The sequence below is a fragment of the Carettochelys insculpta genome, chromosome 2 (genome assembly GCF_033958435.1).
Source record: "Carettochelys insculpta isolate YL-2023 chromosome 2, ASM3395843v1, whole genome shotgun sequence".
Lineage (NCBI taxonomy): Eukaryota > Metazoa > Chordata > Testudines > Carettochelyidae > Carettochelys > Carettochelys insculpta.
Window position 1 is genome coordinate 67504690 of NC_134138.1, and position 20349 is coordinate 67525038.

Sequence of the window (20349 nt, forward strand, 5' to 3'; positions counted from 1 at the left end):
GTATATAGTTGGGACTTATTAATTTGTGCCCCCCGTTTGCCCCGTCCCCCCATGTAAATAGTTCTCCCCTTTATCATCCCTGGTTTTCTTTTTATTAGTGAACAAACTTTTTTATTACTATTGTTTTATTTGTACACATTACTTTTGTTCCACACGTGTTGTATATAGTTTGCTCTTGTTTTATTTATAGTTAAAAAAAAAAGTTCTAAAAGAAAAAGCAGTTTAAGTTCAGCCACAAGTGCATGCTGTCATTTGTCCAGGAAAAGTGGGAGGGGGGGTGAGGTTGGGTGCTCCATGGTGTGGGTGTTGGGGCAGGAAGTGTTGTGGAGGAAGGGGTGGGCAGTGGGGGGCCTGGCAGAGTTCACCCTGCAGCCTCATCATCGAAGTGGGCCCGCAGGGCCTCCCGGACCCGGGTCCCTTCGGGGTCCACCTGCCGACTGGGGGCAGTGGGTGGCTGCACGTCGGCCCTGCCAGCCTCCACAGCCCAGCCCTGGAAAAAGGCCTCCCCCTTGCTCTCCACCAAATTGTGCAGGGCGCAGCAGGCACCCACAATCAGGGGGACATTGTTGGGGCCCACATCCAGGCGGGTCAGGAGACATCTCCAGCGTCCTTTCAGGCGGCCAAATGAGCACTCCACCACCTGGTGCGCGTGGTTCAGGCGCTGGTTGAAGCGCTCCTGGCTAGTGGAGAGATGGCCCGTGTACAGGTGCATGGGCCAGGGCCGGAGGGGGTGTGCCACATCTGCGATGACGCAGAGGGGCATGGTGGTGTCCCCCACAGGGATCTCCCGCTGGGGGACGTAGGTCCCCGCCTCCAGCCAGCGGCACAGGCCCGAGTTCCGGAAAACCCGGGCGTCGTGGGTGCTGCCAGGCCAGCCCACGTAAATGTCCTGGAAACGGCCCCGGCTGTCCACCAAGGCCTGGAGGACCACAGAATGGTAGCCCTTGCGATTGATGTAGCATCCTCCACTGTGATGCGGGGCGTGGATGGGGATGTGAGTCCCATCCAGAGCCCCGAAGCAACTGGGGAAGCCCAGGGTGGCAAAGGCCGCAATGGTGGCATCTGGGTCCCCCAGCCTCACGAGCCTGTGCAGGAGCATGGCATTGATGGCACGCACAACCTGCAGGGAAAGCACATGGGAGAGCACCAATGAGGGGTGAGCAGGGTGTGCGTGGCCCTGCCCTGCCCTCCTCTGCCCAGGCCCCCCTCCCCTGCCCTGCCCTCCCCCCGTGGGTTCTCTTACCTCCATGAGGACAGCCCCGACGGTGGCCTTGCTGACACCAAAGTGCTGTCCCATGGATCAGTAGCTGTCTGGAGTGGCCAGCTTCCAGACAGCGATGCCGACCCGTTTCTCCACAGGGAGGGCACGCCGCATGGCGGTGTTCTGGTGCCTGAGTGCGGGGGTGAGCTACTGGCACAGCTCCATAAATGTCTGCCGGCTCATCCTGAAGTTCCTGAGCCAGCGGGCGTCATCCCACTCCTCAAGCACCAGCCGCTCCCACCAGTCGGTGCTGGTGGGGTAGCTCCACAGCCGCCGGCATGTGAGGCAGGGGTGGGGGCGGGGTGCTGCAGGGTTGGGGGTTGAGCCCTGCTGCCCTGGGGGCAGCTCCTCCTCCCGTGTAGCAAGGAGGTGCTCAGCTGCCTCCCGCATGGCACGGATCAGGGCAAACCCTGCTCCTGCTGGGAGGGCTGGCTGGACCTCTGGCTGCTGCTGCCGCTGCTGCTGGGGGTCCATGCCTGCGTCGCCCGGGGTCTGTGTGCCTAAGGCTCCTCAGACCGCGTGCTGTGCAGGCTGAGTGTGTCTGGGAGGGGCCCTTTAAGGGAGCAGCTAGCTGTTGCCCCGGAAGCCCTAGTCCGCCCTGTGACCCTGTCTGCAGCTGTGCCTGGCATCCCTATTTCGATGTGTGCTACTTTGGCATGTAGACATTCCCTCGCAGCGCCTATTTCGATGTTGTGCTGCGCAACGTCAAAGTTGAACATCGACGTTGCCAGCCCTGGAGGACGTGTAGACGTTATTCATCAAAATAGCCTATTTCGATGTAGGCTTCACGTGTAGATGTAGCCAAAATGACTGCTAGGAAGATTTAAGACTGGAGTAAGGCTTTCCTGTCTCTGAAAGATTATTAGAGTAACTTAAAGGGTGAGATATTACATCTAACTAACCTCTGCAGTGTATTAAATTAAACTTTTGTTTAGCAACCTGTTGGCTATGACTTATGATCACTTGAAGCAGATATTTTATCCTTAGTAATTTATTTACACTAGGTGTGTTAATATAATTGCTATGGGGGAGGGAAGCAGCTGTGCACATTCCTTCATGAGAAAGAGGACAAACAGGAGCTTACCCTGTATAAGACTTTATACAGTGCAAGACTGATTTACCAGGGGTTCAGGCCCTATTAAGCTGTGCATTCAGGTGCAAAAAAGTGTCTTTACCCAAGTCTGTCCAGAGCTTATCTGATATCAGCATTTGTATTATATTGCAGAGGCCCAAGACCCCATCTTTGTCACTGCTGGATGAGGCCTGAGGGTCTAGTTACGTGGACAAGTTGGAGGAACATACGAGGGCAAGAAGGTGGGTTCAATGGTATTTCAGCACATCAGGTGTCAGCGCCAAGGTGTCCAAGCAACTCAGTCTGTCACATGCATCTATTGTCAGAATTCAAAGATGAATGTTAACAAAAGTCAAGACTAAAAGTTGAGGGAAAGTATTTGCATTTACTGTTTGGTAAAAAGCCATAATATTTCATTTAATGGCTAATGAACATTCATGATAAAGTTTCTTTTTGTTCACAGATTCACTCTTCAACCTGATAAAGATGTTAAAATATCACCCCTAGATCTTCAGTAGACTTTCCACAGAAATCAGTGTTTGTTGTTTTTAAAAAAGCTTCAACATTAGAGGAATCCCATACACATTAAGCTAAGCAGTGCCAGAGAACGTTTCACAATTTACATAGTTAAAACTTTTTGGGACATATCTCCTTTGAAGTATTGCCCACATTGTTGCATAGAGTGAGAGCTCTAAAACTAAGGGAAAATGTATAAATTCTACATGATATAAATCACAGAAACACTACGTTTCAGTCAAAACCACAGTTTAGCAGCAGTGTTACATGTTGATTACATGTTATTTAAAATATAGATCCCTTCCAATCCAGACCTTACCAACTGAGGAAAGGGAATGGAGATGAACCTGGAATTCCACTTCCCCAAATTGGTCTATCTAGGTAGAACACCGTTTTACTCTCTCAGAGCCCAATATTTTGGGTATAGGCAGTGCTACTTGTTGCAGCACTACCACGCAATATAGCTAGCTATTTTACTCCTGCAAAGGATTCCAGATGCAGGTGACTGGGCACTCCTGTCCCACTCATGTCTCCCCAATCCCCTTAGGGCAGGAGCCTGTGACTGACCACCAGAGAGCTAGGCAAAGGCACATTTTATTGATAAACAGATAGGCAGGAAAGGGCACCTCAAGCCCGGAGCATCCCTAGACCAGCAGAACTGATCCCCAGGGCTCCTTTAACAGCTGGCCTGCGCTGCAGCTCAGTAAGCTTTTCAGCAGCCCCCGAGTCCCTCTGAGCTCAGTGTCCGTCCGATGTCCCCACGCCAGTCTCAGCTCTTCTTCCTCCCGGCGGGGCCCCGCTGCTGCTGCTGCCGCCGCCGGGCCCCGCCTTTCTTGGCCGCTGACCCCTTCCCGCCTCCCGGGCGCTGCCGGCCACGCTTGCCCCGCTGCCCGCGCTTCTTGCCCTTGTTCGCGGCCGCCTCGGCATCCTCCTCGCGCAGCTGCTTGTTGACGGCGCGTTTCAGGTCGAGCGGCGGCTTCTTGCTGCTCAGGCCGCGCAGCAGTTCCAGCTGCCGGCTCCTCTCCGCCGCCAGGTCGCCGAGCAGCGGCTCGAAGTGCCGCTTCTTGCCGCCCCGGGGCGGGGGCGCGGCGGGCTCCTTGGGGAGTCGAGGTTGGAAGCGGCCTAGGGAAGCGGTGGAGACGCGGGCCACCTGCGCGGCGCGGCCCAGCTCGGCGCGGCTCTGGTGGCCCGTGGGATGGAGGCCGCGACCGGGCAGCGCGCCCCGGGCGATGTTACGGAGGCGGTTGAGCTCGTTGCGTGCCACCCGCTCGCGCTTGTCGCTCAGCCGCTTAGCAAACTGGTCCTCGTTGGGGTCGGCGCCGGCGGGCACCTCGATGAGCCATTCCCGGGCGGGGTCCCCGCCGGCCCGCCCGTAGCCCCAGCGCCGCCGCCACTGCTTGGCCGCCTCGTCCCACACGAGCGCCGTGCGCTTCCGCCGCCGGATCCCCTTCAGCCGGGCGAACTGCTCCCAGCGGGTGGGCGGCCGCGGTCGTGGCAGGGGCTTCTCCCGGGGCAGGCGGTAGGAGGGCTCGGGCAGCTGCGCCACCAGCGGCCCCGTAGCCCCGTCGGCGCGCTCTGCAGGCAGCGCCCACAGCTGGGCCACCAGCAGCTGCGTGTTGTCCCGGGCCAGCGAGCGCAGCCGGCTCTCGCGCTGGGCGTCGGCGGCGCGCGCGGGCGGGTTGCGGTCCAGCGCCAGCAAGTTCCCCAGGTCGAACTCCAGCTCCAGCTCCTTCTCCACCGCCACGCTCGGCTGCAACTGCGCCTCCCGCTGCTCCGCGCGAGCCAGTAGCTCCTCCACCCGCGGCGCCGCCATGACCGCAAGACACCCGGGCGGCCGCTCTCCACGTGCGGCAGTTCGGCCAGCGGGATGAAAGGGTTTGGTTCCGGCTCAGGTGGGGCAGGGCAACGGATGTACGCACAGACCAATGGGCAACGCTGTAACAACTCCAGCAGTGCCTAGCGGCGTAACTCCTCGTGCAGCACCGCCCCCCTGGGAGTTGTAGTACTCTACGGCTCGCCCTTCCGGCCAATACTGTGCATGGCATATTGGGATTGGTAGTTCGGCGGCCCTTTACAGCTGCATGATGGGACCTGTAGTCCCCAAACTGTGGGCGGGCCCAGAGAAGTATTATTGCGCATAATGTGCGCAGCCGCAGACGAAACGGATTTTATAGCGATTTGCATGTTGGGGCCTGAAGTTTCCGTAGGCCTGTGGGGTGGGAAAGGGCAACGGAGCCCAAGGACTCTTTGTTGTTGTGCTGGGAAGCGTGAGCGGCTACGGCCGCCCGGAAGTGTCATTTGAGGGATTGGGGAGGTTGAACTCACCTGTGGTGCCTTGTGCTGTCTCAGACCGCCCACGCGTGACGTGGCTGTGCTGCCTGTTTAAGAGGCATGTGTCCGCCTTATGCTTCCCTGGGGCTTGTGCCTGCTCTGCTAACTGATTCCACCTCATGTACACGTCCCCCCTACCTTTCCACTCGGCCTTTCTACCAGGGTTTTGCAGACTGTCCAAAGTCATTTCTCCCCAAGTATACCTGAAATTTCCAGGTTTTCTATTGGTTAATTTGTAACAGTTGTTAATTCCATGAATTGCAGCAAAAGACATCTGTCTGTCCATTCATGGTGGCAGTAGCTCCATATGTGCTTAGGACCGGCGAGTTACGGATAAGATCCTGTTCCATTAAGAGGGACTTGCAACTGTGTAACTGAAAGCAGACTTTGGACCTGAAACGTGTGACAGGATCAAAAACGAAAGCTGTGGGGGGAGAGATGGGAACTATAAAATAAATTAGGGTGTGTGTGAGCTGCATATATGCAAAACACCACACCTTATTTTGTAGACCAGAAACTTCAGTCCTAGTATTAAAAAGAAATGTCTGATCATTGTGTTAAATCACTTAAAACAGCAAACAGCTGGCAAGTAGTTGTTTTGACTGGTGACAAGTAGTTCAGATTTGTCTCTTGTCCACCTTTCTGTCTTGCTGCTGTGAAAGTGAGTGGAGGACAATGAAAGTGCCCCCAGTGCTATTGAGGAGCAATTTTATCCTGTTTTGAGAAAATATACACAAGAAATAGGCAATGCAAAGTATTAGGGGCATGATGTAATTATGAGGGAGCTTTCTTGTTGAATGAGTGCATCCCACCCCTGTGTGCCTGGCTCAGCAACTGGGGCTGGATCAAGGATCCTGTGGGTCAACTCTCATCTTGCAGTAGGGGCCATCTGCCTCCACGCTAGCAGCTGTGCTCAGCTGGACTGGAACTGGGGACATGCCACACAGATGCACCGGTTCTAGTGGGGGAGCTGTGCACCCCTTGTGGCTGCAGCTTCCACGGTGCCCTGACCTTGCAGCTCCAGTGTAGGATGCTACACCCACAGTGGCTGGGGAAAGATTGACCTGTCAGCCCCCGCACCCATTTCCTCCCCCACCCCTGCACAGTCCCTTTTGGTGTTCTTATTCTTCCCCCACCTAGCCTCACTCTGGTTATTTTTAGTAAATGTCACAGACAGGTCACTGTCTCCATGAATTTTCATTCATTGCCCATGGCCTGTTTACGACTTTCACTAAAAATAGCCATGACAAAATTTTACCCTTAAGTATGAGAACCGCTGAATTGAGTCTGTTCTGGTCTGGATATGGTCTGAAGAAGTGGGTCTGTCCCACAAAAGCTCACCTAATAAACTATTTTGCTAGTCTTTAAAGTGCTACTTGACTGCTTTTTGTTTTGAAATGCCCTGAGTATTTATGTACAAATGGGCCACCACTTCTCTGGCCTTTTTTTAGTGACCTGAAGAGGGCACTATCTTGCCTTTTGCTTACTTTTTCTGGACAGCTAATATTTTCAGGCACTATAACAGATTCAAGTATCTTTAAAGATAGCTGTTCTCATCTTTGTGAAGTCTTGTGAAAACTATTTCAGAAATGTGGGAAATACTGACACCTGTGTAGAGCATAAGAAAGTTCTATTGTCATTTTTAATCGTCATCTGTTTTTACTAATTCTCTAAAGTACCGAAAAGTGAAGTAGATTCAGAGGTGTGCTTTGTTTTGTGCTGTTCTAATGACACAAAGCTGTCATAAACCTGACCTAAACACAAAGCCTATGGCTGCTTTATACTGCTGGAACAGTACAGAACACCATAAGTATGTCAGTACATTTGTCCTGCTTTTTGGAATGGCAGCAAGAATCAATCTTTTAATAAAAGGAAATCCTAAAGGCAAAATCTATAGTTTTGGTAATTCCTTTTAAAAGGTTGATTCCAGCATTCCATCTACTCTGGGTAATACCTAGTGAAGTCAACAGGCTTGCTTATCAACTGTATTGTGATGGTTTTACTCTAGTGTAATTCCACTGCAGGAGCAACAAGGCCTGATGATCATTTCAGCCACATGTGATTGTTGGCAGCATAATTTATGCTGGAGGCAGACCTGACACACAGCTTGAGGATGCAAAGGTGAGCTTTGCAACCTCTTTTTCATCTTCCCTCTGGTTTGTGTTTTGTTTCTTTGAGACAGCCAAATAACTGGTTCTGTTTGCAAGTCTCTGAATACATGATTATACGGTAACCATCATAACCAGTTGTGGTAACTTGTAGGCACTTTAACAAGGCCTCTACCTCTTTAAAAAAAGAAAGAAATTACATGCCCAGCAAATTATATGAAACTTTGAAGTTTGTGCCACAAGTAGGTCTCAAAGGACTTGTCTACACTAGTCCCCTCCTTTGAACGAGGCATGTAAACGAGCCTGGTTGGTGAATAGCAATGAGGTGCTGCACTTCATATGCAGCAGCTCATTAGCATAATTCTTGCCACGTGAACGCACTGGCAAGCAGTGCAGCCACGGGCACTTTGAAGTACCCGTGCTGCTTTGAAGTCCCCTTTCTCCCAAACTGTTTTGGGAGGAAGGGAACTTCGAAGTTGAATGGGTACTTCTAAGTGCCCGTGGCTACATGGCTTGCCAGCAAAACATTGAAGTTCACACAGCAAGAATTATGCTAATGAGCTGCTGCATATGCAGTGCAGCACCTTATTGCTATTCACCAAGCGGGCTCATTTACATGCCCCCTTTGAACAAGGGGGCTAGCGTAAACAAGCCCAAAGAGTTGTAACAATCGCTTGTGGAAATAATACACCCCATGGTTTGGTAATAATACAATTCTTTACAATGATCTAAATATGTATTTATGTAAAGGCTCTGAAGGAGCTGTTTGATTTTTCTTTTTTTTTTAGATAATCAAAATTTTTGAAGACCCGGTGTTAAAAGATGGCAAAAATTTCTTTGACTTCAGTGGCGCTATAGACTTCAATGATGTCAAATCTCGTACCCATTTTTTTGTAGTGATTCCTAAGTAATTTACATACTTGCTCCCTCTGCATAATTTATTGACAAAGCCAAACTGTTAATATTGCAAGTATGGGAGAGCCTGTAGTGCAACTGAACTGAAGTGCAAGTTATATTCTACTCTCTCTCAAGTATCATCAGCTAAATTGCAAGCTATTATGTCTCAAACTACAGAATCTTTATTTATTTTTGATGGTGATGATGCAGTCAGGAAAAAAAATTGATTTTGTGAAGCAAGGTGTGACTGTAATCATGGCTGTTGGAAAGATGCTTGACTGGATTTGTAAACCAAACAAAATTGGAGAGTGAAAGTCATTGGGTATGTCTACACAGCAACCTGATTTAGAAATAAACTATTCTGGAAGGGATAATCCAGAACAGTTTACATCGAAATAAAGCTGCTGCACACAAGATGCATTTTGAAAGAGCACGTAGCTATTTAATAATAAAGCATCTATGCACATAGAGCCTATTTGGACATAGAGCCATTGGATGCACTCTGTCATATTTCAGATTAGGGGCTATTCCTTGTGCAATGAAGTTTACCAATTTAGAAAAATGCCAACTGCTATTTCAAAGTTATTTATAAAGAGTGGTTGCATTGTATAGACACTAGGGCTACAGCTACACATGAATTGCATAATTAATTCAGGTTAATTTATTTTGAACCTAGTGCTGTCCAGGTGTATGACGAGGGGTACCAAAACGGGAATACCATGCTCAGTATCCCAAAATAGCAACTATGGTGTTGCCATAGCTTTGGAACGTTATTTCAAAATAACAGCTGTTATTTTGAAATAACTTTGCTATGTAGACCTACTCTGATAATGGCCTGGGAAACTATGAAACAATGAGATGTAATTTTTAGAGGTTCTTTTTATTAATTGCAACCACACTTTAATTTTCAGGTCATAACATAAAAATGAACAAACGTATCACTTCCCTTAAAGTGTGTAGGAACCCATTCACATCAAAGGAAAAAACGTGGCTTCTTATAAAAGAGAGACAGCTAATCTTGTGATCGAAGCAAGGTAATGGCAGTTGGGAGATGTGACTTCCAATCTTGCATTGACTCACATTTCATGATGCATATCTAGGTTTCTTGGGCAAGTTATCCAGGCACAAATTTTCAAAAGTGCCGACTATTTGTGGAAGTCTTGCATTTTGGAAACCTTCAGAAATCAAGGTCAAATTTTCAAAGGTGCAAAGCATCCATATCTCCTGTTGATTGCAGCTGGAGTTGTAAGTACTCACTTCTCGAGTTTCCCCAGTTATACCGCATGGATAAGAATTTCTGTTTTACAGTGGGCTTGTCTACACTATCCCCCTCCTTCAAAGGGGGCATGTAAACAAGTCTGCTGGGTGAATAGCAATGAGGTGCTGCACTGCAGATGCGGCACCTGATTAGCTTAATTCTTGGTGCACAAACTTCAAAGGACCAAACTTCATAGCACCTGCAAGCCACGTTCTGGGAGTAAGGTCACTTGGAAGTTGCGTGGGTGCTTCAAAGTGCCTGCACTACAGGGCTTATGGCGCTTTGAAGTTTGCATATCAGAAGTTTCTGAACAGAGCATTAAGCGACTGAAGTGCTGCATATACTGCACAGCACCTCATTCCTATCCACTGCTTGGGCTTGTTTACGTGCCCCCTTCGAAGAAGGGAGCTAGTATAGACAAGCCAAGTATATTGCAGACCTTACTTTGATAATGTTTGCTAAGTGCTCCGGCATCTTCACGTAATGTTTCAAGGTTACGGTGAATCTGGTTTATATGTATTCATTCACGTATCACCATGATATGCACATGGGCACCTGTAAAAAAAAACATAAAATAGACATACACATACCAAATTAGACAGCTGAGGTAGGTGGAAAGGACTGTTGATATGGAAAGCGTGATCACAGGTTCAAGCACAGATTGTTATACTCATATGTGGTATGTAGTTTCCAAATCACTGATGCTTGGATTTTCAACACGTAATGGGATTAAGAAACTGCCAAAAGTGGAGAATACGACTGAGGGGCTGAAATGAATATTCAGTGCCCCATTAGCATGCTGCAGGCTGCAGCACTTCGAAAGTGGTGTGTTTCGCTTGCAGGCACCTCGGTTACATGGGGGTCTTTTTCAAAAGGACCCTGTAGACTTCAAAATCCCCGTATCCCTATCAGCTGACAGGAATAAGGGGACTTCAAAGACTGCGAGGGCCATTCGAAAGGGACCCCCGTGTAGCCGACATGAATGCCACAGAAGCAACATGCTAATGAGGCACTGAATATTCATTCCAGTGCCTCGCTCGTATTGGCTGATTTAGCCATTAGCGTGGCGATTTCGAAATGTTACCTCAGATAAAAAGCACCCCAGAAGACGGCCTAGCCCTCTCCTCCTCCTGATGGCTGCCCTGGGAGCTGGGTGACCGCCTCGCCTACCCTCAGTTCACCCACCGGGAAGCCCGCAGAAGCATGTGGCTCAAAGGCCGCCAAAGAACTGTGGCACGCATACGCCGCAAGGGAGGTACGGAAGGCCAGGTGTACTACGCTGTCCGGCCCTGCCTGTTGGCCGGGAGGCCGCATCCTCCCCCAGAGCCACAAAGGAGCCGGGATTATCTCTAGCACGCGCAGGACGCCGCTGGCACCCCAGCCCTGATTGCAACCCAGAGGAGGGGGGAAGCGCCCCAGAAAATGGGTGTGACGCCAGAGCCTCCCGCCTGTCTGGAAAGGGGCCTTTGAAATGACGACGGTCTCTCAGTCCATTTCCCGTCCCTTTCCTCTATCACCGACACATTCCCCTCGTGCTCTTCGACTGCCGACTCGTCCTCCCCCGTCGACCTCAGGTCAACCGCACCCCAGGAGCCTCGCAAACAATAAGAACTCAGAGTCCGGCTGCGATGGAGGAGAAGCTGCCCCTTTTGCTGCCTCAGGGCACAAGGCTTGCTGCGAAGCCAAGAGCTGTGGGTAGCGCCCCTTTCTGGGTAGCCAAAAGGGCACGGCGGATCTGGGTTGGAGAAAACGTGGAGGAGCGAGTGCTTGGAGGATGCAGGCATTGATCCCGCTACCTCTCGCATGCAAAGCGAGCGCTCTACCACTTGAGCTAATCCCCCACCCCGGCAGGGGGTGGGCGCCCCACCCCCTCCGCCACGCACTCTCCGCTCAGTGCAACCCTCATCCACACATCGCACGGCAAAAGAAGTTACCTTTAGGCTTGAACAGCACCTCGGAAATGACCTCCACTCGAGAAGGAGACGCGACACAGCAGACTACCCTGCTCCCCTGTCTTGCCCTTGGACCAAATACCCCTTTGCACAGACCGTCAGAGAAACTCACCCACGCCCCTGCCTCGCACCCCCAGACGCACCGAAGGGCTCGCTTCACGACCGCAAGAAGAGCAGCAACAGCCAAGTAAAGGGGAGGAGTCGCCTCCCTGGCCGGCGCTTTGACGCAAGGGCCAAGGAGAGCAAAGCTTCCTGCTGTCTCCCGATTGGCCCTCCGCGCCTTCTGAGCAATGTGGCCAGAGGGGTCTGGAAGCAGTTCCCCTGCGGAAGCCTTTTCCAGGCTGTGTGCAATCACGGTTGCCTAAAGAACTCCCAGCTCTCCGCCTGTGATGACAAAAAGCCCGAAATGGAAAGAAGTGGACCTGCTTCCCGGCGCTACTCCCGAAAGGGAGCTCTGGGCGGCTGAGGAAGGACCGAGGAAGAGAGAGCAAAGGAAGGAATCGCACGCGTTGCTGCAGGTTGAACGTAAGAGCCCGCCCGTCAGCAGCGCAGGCGCGCGCTCGTATGAGCCGGGAGGACAAGGAAGTCTGGGCACCTGAAAGGCCTTTTCTTCTCCCCTCGAGGTTCCCCTCCTCCTTCGAAGCAGAAAGCAAGTCCTCCCCGGTGCACGTGCCCCACGCGCCAGCCTCCGAAGGGAGCTTGTGGCCGTAGCTACCGCGGGTTTTGTGAGGAAGGCGCCTCGCCTGGAGTGGTGCTAAGCAGTACTTGTGAAGGCCGAGCTCGATAGCTAGTTGTCTACGCGGAGAATGCGGGATGGTGAAGAAAAGGGAACTCTGCCGAAACAGGGGTAAAGTGCAGCCGAGGTACTTGGAAGCGGCGTGATAGACGAAAGCCGGGGTAAGCGGGGCTTGAAATGCAGCAGATTTCCAGCAGCCGACCTCGCGCCAGTGGAGTAAAGCAGGTCAGAGACCAGAGTGGGAGATCTAAGGCCTTGTCTAGACTAAGGCTCTCCCCCTTCGATCAGAAGGAAGCAAGGTCAGCTGGGCCAATGGCGTAGCTGACCTGGACGTACTATGGGTAAGTGCGGCGGGGGCTGCGCTCCCTTCGCCTCCGTCTACTCCTGTGGTCCTGGGGGAGAGCGGGAAGCAACGGGCGAGCGCTGGTCCGCATCTCAGCAGAGGTGAGGAGCCGCTCGCCGGTGGAGGGATGTCTGTAGGGTGGATGCAGCGCGTAGTGAAGAGGAGGCTTAAAGAAGAGCATGTCAGGAAGCAAAGAAAAGCCTGCTCCTTCGAGCCGGAGTTGAACCGGCGACCTAAGGATAGCCAGAGGAAAGAAGCCTACAGTCCTCCGCTCTACCAGCTGAGCTATCGAAGGAAGGCGGCAAGGGGCTGCCCCGAGTGACTCAAGCGGTGAGGGAGGCAGAAGTTGCTGCTGGCACCGACTGGTAGTTATCGGCTTGCCTGTGGCCCGGCCCGTGAAAGGAACGAGCCACACACGCCTAGCCCTCTCCTCCTCCTGACGGCTGCCCTGGGAGCTGGGCGGCCGCCTCGCCTACCCTCAGTTCACCCACCGGGAAGCCCGCAGAAGCATGCGGCTCAAAGGCCGCCGAAGAACTGCGGCACGCAGACATACGCCGCAAGGGAGGTACGGAAGGCCAGGTGTACTACGGCGTCCGGCCCTGCCTGTTGGCCGGGAGGCCGCGTCCTCCCCCAGAGCCGCAAAGGAGCCGGGATTATCTCTAGCATGCGCAGGACGCCGCTGGCACCCCAGCCCTGATTGCAACCCAGAGGAGGGGGGAAAGCGCCCCAGAAAATGGGTGTGACGCCAGAGCCTCCCGCCTGTCTGGAAAGGGGCCTTCGAAATGACGACGGTCTCTCAGTCCATTTCCCGTCCCTTTCCTCTATCACCGACACATTCCCCTCGTGCTCTTCGACTGCCGACTCGTCCTCCCCCGTCGACCTCAGGTCAACCGCACCCCAGGAGCCTCGCAAACGATAAGAACTCAGAGTGCGGCTGCGATGGAGGAGAAGCTGCCCCTTTTGCTGCCTCAGGGCACAAGGCTTGCTGCGAAGCCAAGAGCTGTGGGTAGCGCCCCTTTCTGGGCAGCCAAAAGGGCACGGCGGATCTGGGTTGGAGAAAATGGGAAGGAGCGAGTGCTTGGAGGATGCAGGCATCGATCCCGCTACCTCTCGCATGCAAAGCGAGCGCTCTACCACTTGAGCTAATCCCCCACCCCGGCAGGGGGTGGGCGCCCCACCCCCTCCGCCACGCACTCTCCGCTCAGTGCAACCCTCATCCACACATCGCACGGCAAAAGAAGTTACCTTTAGGCTTGAACAGCACCTCGGAAATGACCTCCACTCGAGAAGGAGACGCGACACAGCAGACTACCCTGCTCCCCTGTCTTGCCCTTGGACCAAATACCCCTTTGCACAGACCGTCAGAGAAACTCACCCACGCCCCTGCCTCGCACCCCCAGACGCACCGAAGGGCTCGCTTCACGACCGCAAGAAGAGCAGCAACAGCCAAGTAAAGGGGAGGAGTCGCCTCCCTGGCCGGCGCTTTGACGCAAGGGCCAAGGAGAGCAAAGCTTCCTGCTGTCTCCCGATTGGCCCTCCGCGCCTTCTGAGCAATGTGGCCAGAGGGGTCTGGAAGCAGTTCCCCTGCGGAAGCCTTTTCCAGGCTGTGTGCAATCACGGTTGCCTAAAGAACTCCCAGCTCTCCGCCTGTGATGACAAAAAGCCCGAAATGGAAAGAAGTGGACCTGCTTCCCGGCGCTACTCCCGAAAGGGAGCTCTGGGCGGCTGAGGAAGGACCGAGGAAGAGAGAGCAAAGGAAGGAATCGCACGCGTTGCTGCAGGTTGAACGTAAGAGCCCGCCCGTCAGCAGCGCAGGCGCGCGCTCGTATGAGCCGGGAGGACAAGGAAGTCTGGGCACCTGAAAGGCCTTTTCTTCTCCCCTCGAGGTTCCCCTCCTCCTTCGAAGCAGAAAGCAAGTCCTCCCCGGTGCACGTGCCCCACGCGCCAGCCTCCGAAGGGAGCTTGTGGCCGTAGCTACCGCGGGTTTTGTGAGGAAGGCGCCTCGCCTGGAGTGGTGCTAAGCAGTACTTGTGAAGGCCGAGCTCGATAGCTAGTTGTCTACGCGGAGAGTGCGGGATGGTGAAGAAAAGGGAACTCTGCCGAAACAGGGGTAAAGTGCAGCCGAGGTACTTGGAAGCGGCGTGATAGACGAAAGCCGGGGTAAGCGGGGCTTGAAATGCAGCAGATTTCCAGCAGCCGACCTCGCGCCAGTGGAGTAAAGCAGGTCAGAGACCAGAGTGGGAGATCTAAGGCCTTGTCTAGACTAAGGCTCTCCCCCTTCGATCAGAAGGAAGCAAGGTCAGCTGGGCCAATGGCGTAGCTGACCTGGACGTACTATGGGTAAGTGCGGCGGGGGCTGCGCTCCCTTCGCCTCCGTCTACTCCTGTGGTCCTGGGGGAGAGCGGGAAGCAACGGGCGAGCGCTGGTCCGCATCTCAGCAGAGGTGAGGAGCCGCTCGCCGGTGGAGGGATGTCTGTAGGGTGGATGCAGCGCGTAGTGAAGAGGAGGCTTAAAGAAGAGCATGTCAGGAAGCAAAGAAAAGCCTGCTCCTTCGAGCCGGAGTTGAACCGGCGACCTAAGGATAGCCAGAGGAAAGAAGCCTACAGTCCTCCGCTCTACCAGCTGAGCTATCGAAGGAAGGCGGCAAGGGGCTGCCCCGAGTGACTCAAGCGGTGAGGGAGGCAGAAGTTGCTGCTGGCACCGACTGGTAGTTATCGGCTTGCCTGTGGCCCGGCCCGTGAAAGGAACGAGCCACACACGCCTAGCCCTCTCCTCCTCCTGACGGCTGCCCTGGGAGCTGGGCGGCCGCCTCGCCTACCCTCAGTTCACCCACCGGGAAGCCCGCAGAAGCATGCGGCTCAAAGGCCGCCGAAGAACTGCGGCACGCAGACATACGCCGCAAGGGAGGTACGGAAGGCCAGGTGTACTACGGCGTCCGGCCCTGCCTGTTGGCCGGGAGGCCGCGTCCTCCCCCAGAGCCGCAAAGGAGCCGGGATTATCTCTAGCATGCGCAGGACGCCGCTGGCACCCCAGCCCTGATTGCAACCCAGAGGAGGGGGGAAAGCGCCCCAGAAAATGGGTGTGACGCCAGAGCCTCCCACCTGTCTGGAAAGGGGCCTTCGAAATGACGACGGTCTCTCAGTCCATTTCCCGTCCCTTTCCTCTATCACCGACACATTCCCCTCGTGCTCTTCGACTGCCGACTCGTCCTCCCCCGTCGACCTCAGGTCAACCGCACCCCAGGAGCCTCGCAAACGATAAGAACTCAGAGTGCGGCTGCGATGGAGGAGAAGCTGCCCCTTTTGCTGCCTCAGGGCACAAGGCTTGCTGCGAAGCCAAGAGCTGTGGGTAGCGCCCCTTTCTGGGCAGCCAAAAGGGCACGGCGGATCTGGGTTGGAGAAAATGGGAAGGAGCGAGTGCTTGGAGGATGCAGGCATCGATCCCGCTACCTCTCGCATGCAAAGCGAGCGCTCTACCACTTGAGCTAATCCCCCACCCCGGCAGGGGGTGGGCGCCCCACCCCCTCCGCCACGCACTCTCCGCTCAGTGCAACCCTCATCCACACATCGCACGGCAAAAGAAGTTACCTTTAGGCTTGAACAGCACCTCGGAAATGACCTCCACTCGAGAAGGAGACGCGACACAGCAGACTACCCTGCTCCCCTGTCTTGCCCTTGGACCAAATACCCCTTTGCACAGACCGTCAGAGAAACTCACCCACGCCCCTGCCTCGCACCCCCAGACGCACCGAAGGGCTCGCTTCACGACCGCAAGAAGAGCAGCAACAGCCAAGTAAAGGGGAGGAGTCGCCTCCCTGGCCGGCGCTTTGACGCAAGGGCCAAGGAGAGCAAAGCTTCCTGCTGTCTCCCGATTGGCCCTCCGCGCCTTCTGAGCAATGTGGCCAGAGGGGTCTGGAAGCAGTTCCCCTGCGGAAGCCTTTTCCAGGCTGTGTGCAATCACGGTTGCCTAAAGAACTCCCAGCTCTCCGCCTGTGATGACAAAAAGCCCGAAATGGAAAGAAGTGGACCTGCTTCCCGGCGCTACTCCCGAAAGGGAGCTCTGGGCGGCTGAGGAAGGACCGAGGAAGAGAGAGCAAAGGAAGGAATCGCACGCGTTGCTGCAGGTTGAACGTAAGAGCCCGCCCGTCAGCAGCGCAGGCGCGTGCTCGTATGAGCCGGGAGGACAAGGAAGTCTGGGCACCTGAAAGGCCTTTTCTTCTCCCCTCGAGGTTCCCCTCCTCCTTCGAAGCAGAAAGCAAGTCCTCCCCGGTGCACGTGCCCCACGCGCCAGCCTCCGAAGGGAGCTTGTGGCCGTAGCTACCGCGGGTTTTGTGAGGAAGGCGCCTCGCCTGGAGTGGTGCTAAGCAGTACTTGTGAAGGCCGAGCTCGATAGCTAGTTGTCTACGCGGAGAGTGCGGGATGGTGAAGAAAAGGGAACTCTGCCGAAACAGGGGTAAAGTGCAGCCGAGGTACTTGGAAGCGGCGTGATAGACGAAAGCCGGGGTAAGCGGGGCTTGAAATGCAGCAGATTTCCAGCAGCCGACCTCGCGCCAGTGGAGTAAAGCAGGTCAGAGACCAGAGTGGGAGATCTAAGGCCTTGTCTAGACTAAGGCTCTCCCCCTTCGATCAGAAGGAAGCAAGGTCAGCTGGGCCAATGGCGTAGCTGACCTGGACGTACTATGGGTAAGTGCGGCGGGGGCTGCGCTCCCTTCGCCTCCGTCTACTCCTGTGGTCCTGGGGGAGAGCGGGAAGCAACGGGCGAGCGCTGGTCCGCATCTCAGCAGAGGTGAGGAGCCGCTCGCCGGTGGAGGGATGTCTGTAGGGTGGATGCAGCGCGTAGTGAAGAGGAGGCTTAAAGAAGAGCATGTCAGGAAGCAAAGAAAAGCCTGCTCCTTCGAGCCGGAGTTGAACCGGCGACCTAAGGATAGCCAGAGGAAAGAAGCCTACAGTCCTCCGCTCTACCAGCTGAGCTATCGAAGGAAGGCGGCAAGGGGCTGCCCCGAGTGACTCAAGCGGTGAGGGAGGCAGAAGTTGCTGCTGGCACCGACTGGTAGTTATCGGCTTGCCTGTGGCCCGGCCCGTGAAAGGAACGAGCCACACACGCCTAGCCCTCTCCTCCTCCTGACGGCTGCCCTGGGAGCTGGGCGGCCGCCTCGCCTACCCTCAGTTCACCCACCGGGAAGCCCGCAGAAGCATGCGGCTCAAAGGCCGCCGAAGAACTGCGGCACGCAGACATACGCCGCAAGGGAGGTACGGAAGGCCAGGTGTACTACGGCGTCCGGCCCTGCCTGTTGGCCGGGAGGCCGCGTCCTCCCCCAGAGCCGCAAAGGAGCCGGGATTATCTCTAGCACGCGCAGGACGCCGCTGGCACCCCAGCCCTGATTGCAACCCAGAGGAGGGGGGAAAGCGCCCCAGAAAATGGGTGTGACGCCAGAGCCTCCCGCCTGTCTGGAAAGGGGCCTTCGAAATGACGACGGTCTCTCAGTCCATTTCCCGTCCCTTTCCTCTATCACCGACACATTCCCCTCGTGCTCTTCGACTGCCGACTCGTCCTCCCCCGTCGACCTCAGGTCAACCGCACCCCAGGAGCCTCGCAAACGATAAGAACTCAGAGTGCGGCTGCGATGGAGGAGAAGCTGCCCCTTTTGCTGCCTCAGGGCACAAGGCTTGCTGCGAAGCCAAGAGCTGTGGGTAGCGCCCCTTTCTGGGCAGCCAAAAGGGCACGGCGGATCTGGGTTGGAGAAAACGGGAAGGAGCGAGTGCTTGGAGGATGCAGGCATCGATCCCGCTACCTCTCGCATGCAAAGCGAGCGCTCTACCACTTGAGCTAATCCCCCACCCCGGCAGGGGGTGGGCGCCCCACCCCCTCCGCCACGCACTCTCCGCTCAGTGCAACCCTCATCCACACATCGCACGGCAAAAGAAGTTACCTTTAGGCTTGAACAGCACCTCGGAAATGACCTCCACTCGAGAAGGAGACGCGACACAGCAGACTACCCTGCTCCCCTGTCTTGCCCTTGGACCAAATACCCCTTTGCACAGACCGTCAGAGAAACTCACCCACGCCCCTGCCTCGCACCCCCAGACGCACCGAAGGGCTCGCTTCACGACCGCAAGAAGAGCAGCAACAGCCAAGTAAAGGGGAGGAGTCGCCTCCCTGGCCGGCGCTTTGACGCAAGGGCCAAGGAGAGCAAAGCTTCCTGCTGTCTCCCGATTGGCCCTCCGCGCCTTCTGAGCAATGTGGCCAGAGGGGTCTGGAAGCAGTTCCCCTGCGGAAGCCTTTTCCAGGCTGTGTGCAATCACGGTTGCCTAAAGAACTCCCAGCTCTCCGCCTGTGATGACAAAAAGCCCGAAATGGAAAGAAGTGGACCTGCTTCCCGGCGCTACTCCCGAAAGGGAGCTCTGGGCGGCTGAGGAAGGACCGAGGAAGAGAGAGCAAAGGAAGGAATCGCACGCGTTGCTGCAGGTTGAACGTAAGAGCCCGCCCGTCAGCAGCGCAGGCGCGCGCTCGTATGAGCCGGGAGGACAAGGAAGTCTGGGCACCTGAAAGGCCTTTTCTTCTCCCCTCGAGGTTCCCCTCCTCCTTCGAAGCAGAAAGCAAGTCCTCCCCGGTGCACGTGCCCCACGCGCCAGCCTCCGAAGGGAGCTTGTGGCCGTAGCTACCGCGGGTTTTGTGAGGAAGGCGCCTCGCCTGGAGTGGTGCTAAGCAGTACTTGTGAAGGCCGAGCTCGATAGCTAGTTGTCTACGCGGAGAGTGCGGGATGGTGAAGAAAAGGGAACTCTGCCGAAACAGGGGTAAAGTGCAGCCGAGGTACTTGGAAGCGGCGTGATAGACGAAAGCCGGGGTAAGCGGGGCTTGAAATGCAGCAGATTTCCAGCAGCCGACCTCGCGCCAGTGGAGTAAAGCAGGTCAGAGACCAGAGTGGGAGATCGAAGGCCTTGTCTAGACTAAGGCTCTCCCCCTTCGATCAGAAGGAAGCAAGGTCAGCTGGGCCAATGGCGTAGCTGACCTGGACGTACTATGGGTAAGTGCGGCGGGGGCTGCGCTCCCTTCGCCTCCGTCTACTCCTGTGGTCCTGGGGGAGAGCGGGAAGCAACGGGCGAGCGCTGGTCCGCATCTCAGCAGAGGTGAGGAGCCGCTCGCCGGTGGAGGGATGTCTGCAGGGTGGATGCAGCGCGTAGTGAAGAGGAGGCTTAAAGAAGAGCATGTCAGGAAGCAAAGAAAAGCCTGCTCCTTTGAGCCGGAGTTGAACCGGCGACCTAAGGATAGCCAGAGGAAAGAAGCCTACAGTCCTCCGCTCTACCAGCTGAGCTATCGAAGGAAGGCGGCAAGGGGCTGCCCCGAGTGACTCAAGCGGTGAGGGAGGCAGAAGTTGCCGCTGGCACCGACTGGTAGTTATCGGCTTGCCTGTGGCCCGGCCCGTGAAAGGAACGAGCCACACACGCCTAGCCCTCTCCTCCTCCTGACGGCTGCCCTGGGAGCTGGGCGGCCGCCTCGCCTACCCTCAGTTCACCCACCGGGAAGCCCGCAGAAGCATGCGGCTCAAAGGCCGCCGAAGAACTGCGGCACGCAGACATACGCCGCAAGGGAGGTACGGAAGGCCAGGTGTACTACGGCGTCCGGCCCTGCCTGTTGGCCGGGAGGCCGCGTCCTCCCCCAGAGCCGCAAAGGAGCCGGGATTATCTCTAGCACGCGCAGGACGCCGCTGGCACCCCAGCCCTGATTGCAACCCAGAGGAGGGGGGAAAGCGCCCCAGAAAATGGGTGTGACGCCAGAGCCTCCCGCCTGTCTGGAAAGGGGCCTTCGAAATGACGACGGTCTCTCAGTCCATTTCCCGTCCCTTTCCTCTATCACCGACACATTCCCCTCGTGCTC

General features: G+C 55.4%; 1 protein-coding gene and 4 non-coding genes across 5 annotated transcripts; all 5 read right to left on the minus strand.

Moving 5' to 3' along the window:
* Positions 1 to 2698: 2698 nt before the first annotated feature.
* RRS1 (ribosome biogenesis regulator 1 homolog) lies at positions 2699 to 4731 on the minus strand. The gene has a single exon (XM_074985752.1). It carries the CDS (start codon positions 4660 to 4662, stop codon positions 3619 to 3621), a length of 1044 nt encoding a protein of 347 aa, XP_074841853.1. The 5' UTR covers positions 4663 to 4731; the 3' UTR covers positions 2699 to 3618.
* Positions 4732 to 12679: 7948 nt separating this feature from the next.
* TRNAY-GUA (transfer RNA tyrosine (anticodon GUA)) lies at positions 12680 to 12769 on the minus strand. The gene is given in 2 exon segments: positions 12680 to 12715; positions 12733 to 12769. It is a non-coding gene; the product is annotated as a tRNA-Tyr (tRNA).
* A 2252-nt stretch (positions 12770 to 15021) lies between these two features.
* Positions 15022 to 15111, minus strand: TRNAY-GUA (transfer RNA tyrosine (anticodon GUA)). Its single transcript is given in 2 exon segments — positions 15022 to 15057; positions 15075 to 15111. It is a non-coding gene; the product is annotated as a tRNA-Tyr (tRNA).
* Positions 15112 to 17363: 2252 nt separating this feature from the next.
* Positions 17364 to 17453, minus strand: TRNAY-GUA (transfer RNA tyrosine (anticodon GUA)). The gene is given in 2 exon segments: positions 17364 to 17399; positions 17417 to 17453. It is a non-coding gene; the product is annotated as a tRNA-Tyr (tRNA).
* Positions 17454 to 19705: 2252 nt separating this feature from the next.
* Positions 19706 to 19795, minus strand: TRNAY-GUA (transfer RNA tyrosine (anticodon GUA)). Its single transcript is given in 2 exon segments — positions 19706 to 19741; positions 19759 to 19795. It is a non-coding gene; the product is annotated as a tRNA-Tyr (tRNA).
* Positions 19796 to 20349: the final 554 nt, after the last annotated feature.

Excerpts from the sequence above, each read along its gene's own strand:
- RRS1 (XM_074985752.1), bottom strand. The coding sequence starts at position 4,662 with ATGGCGGCGCCGCGGGTGGAGGAGCTACTGGCTCGCGCGGAGCAGCGG.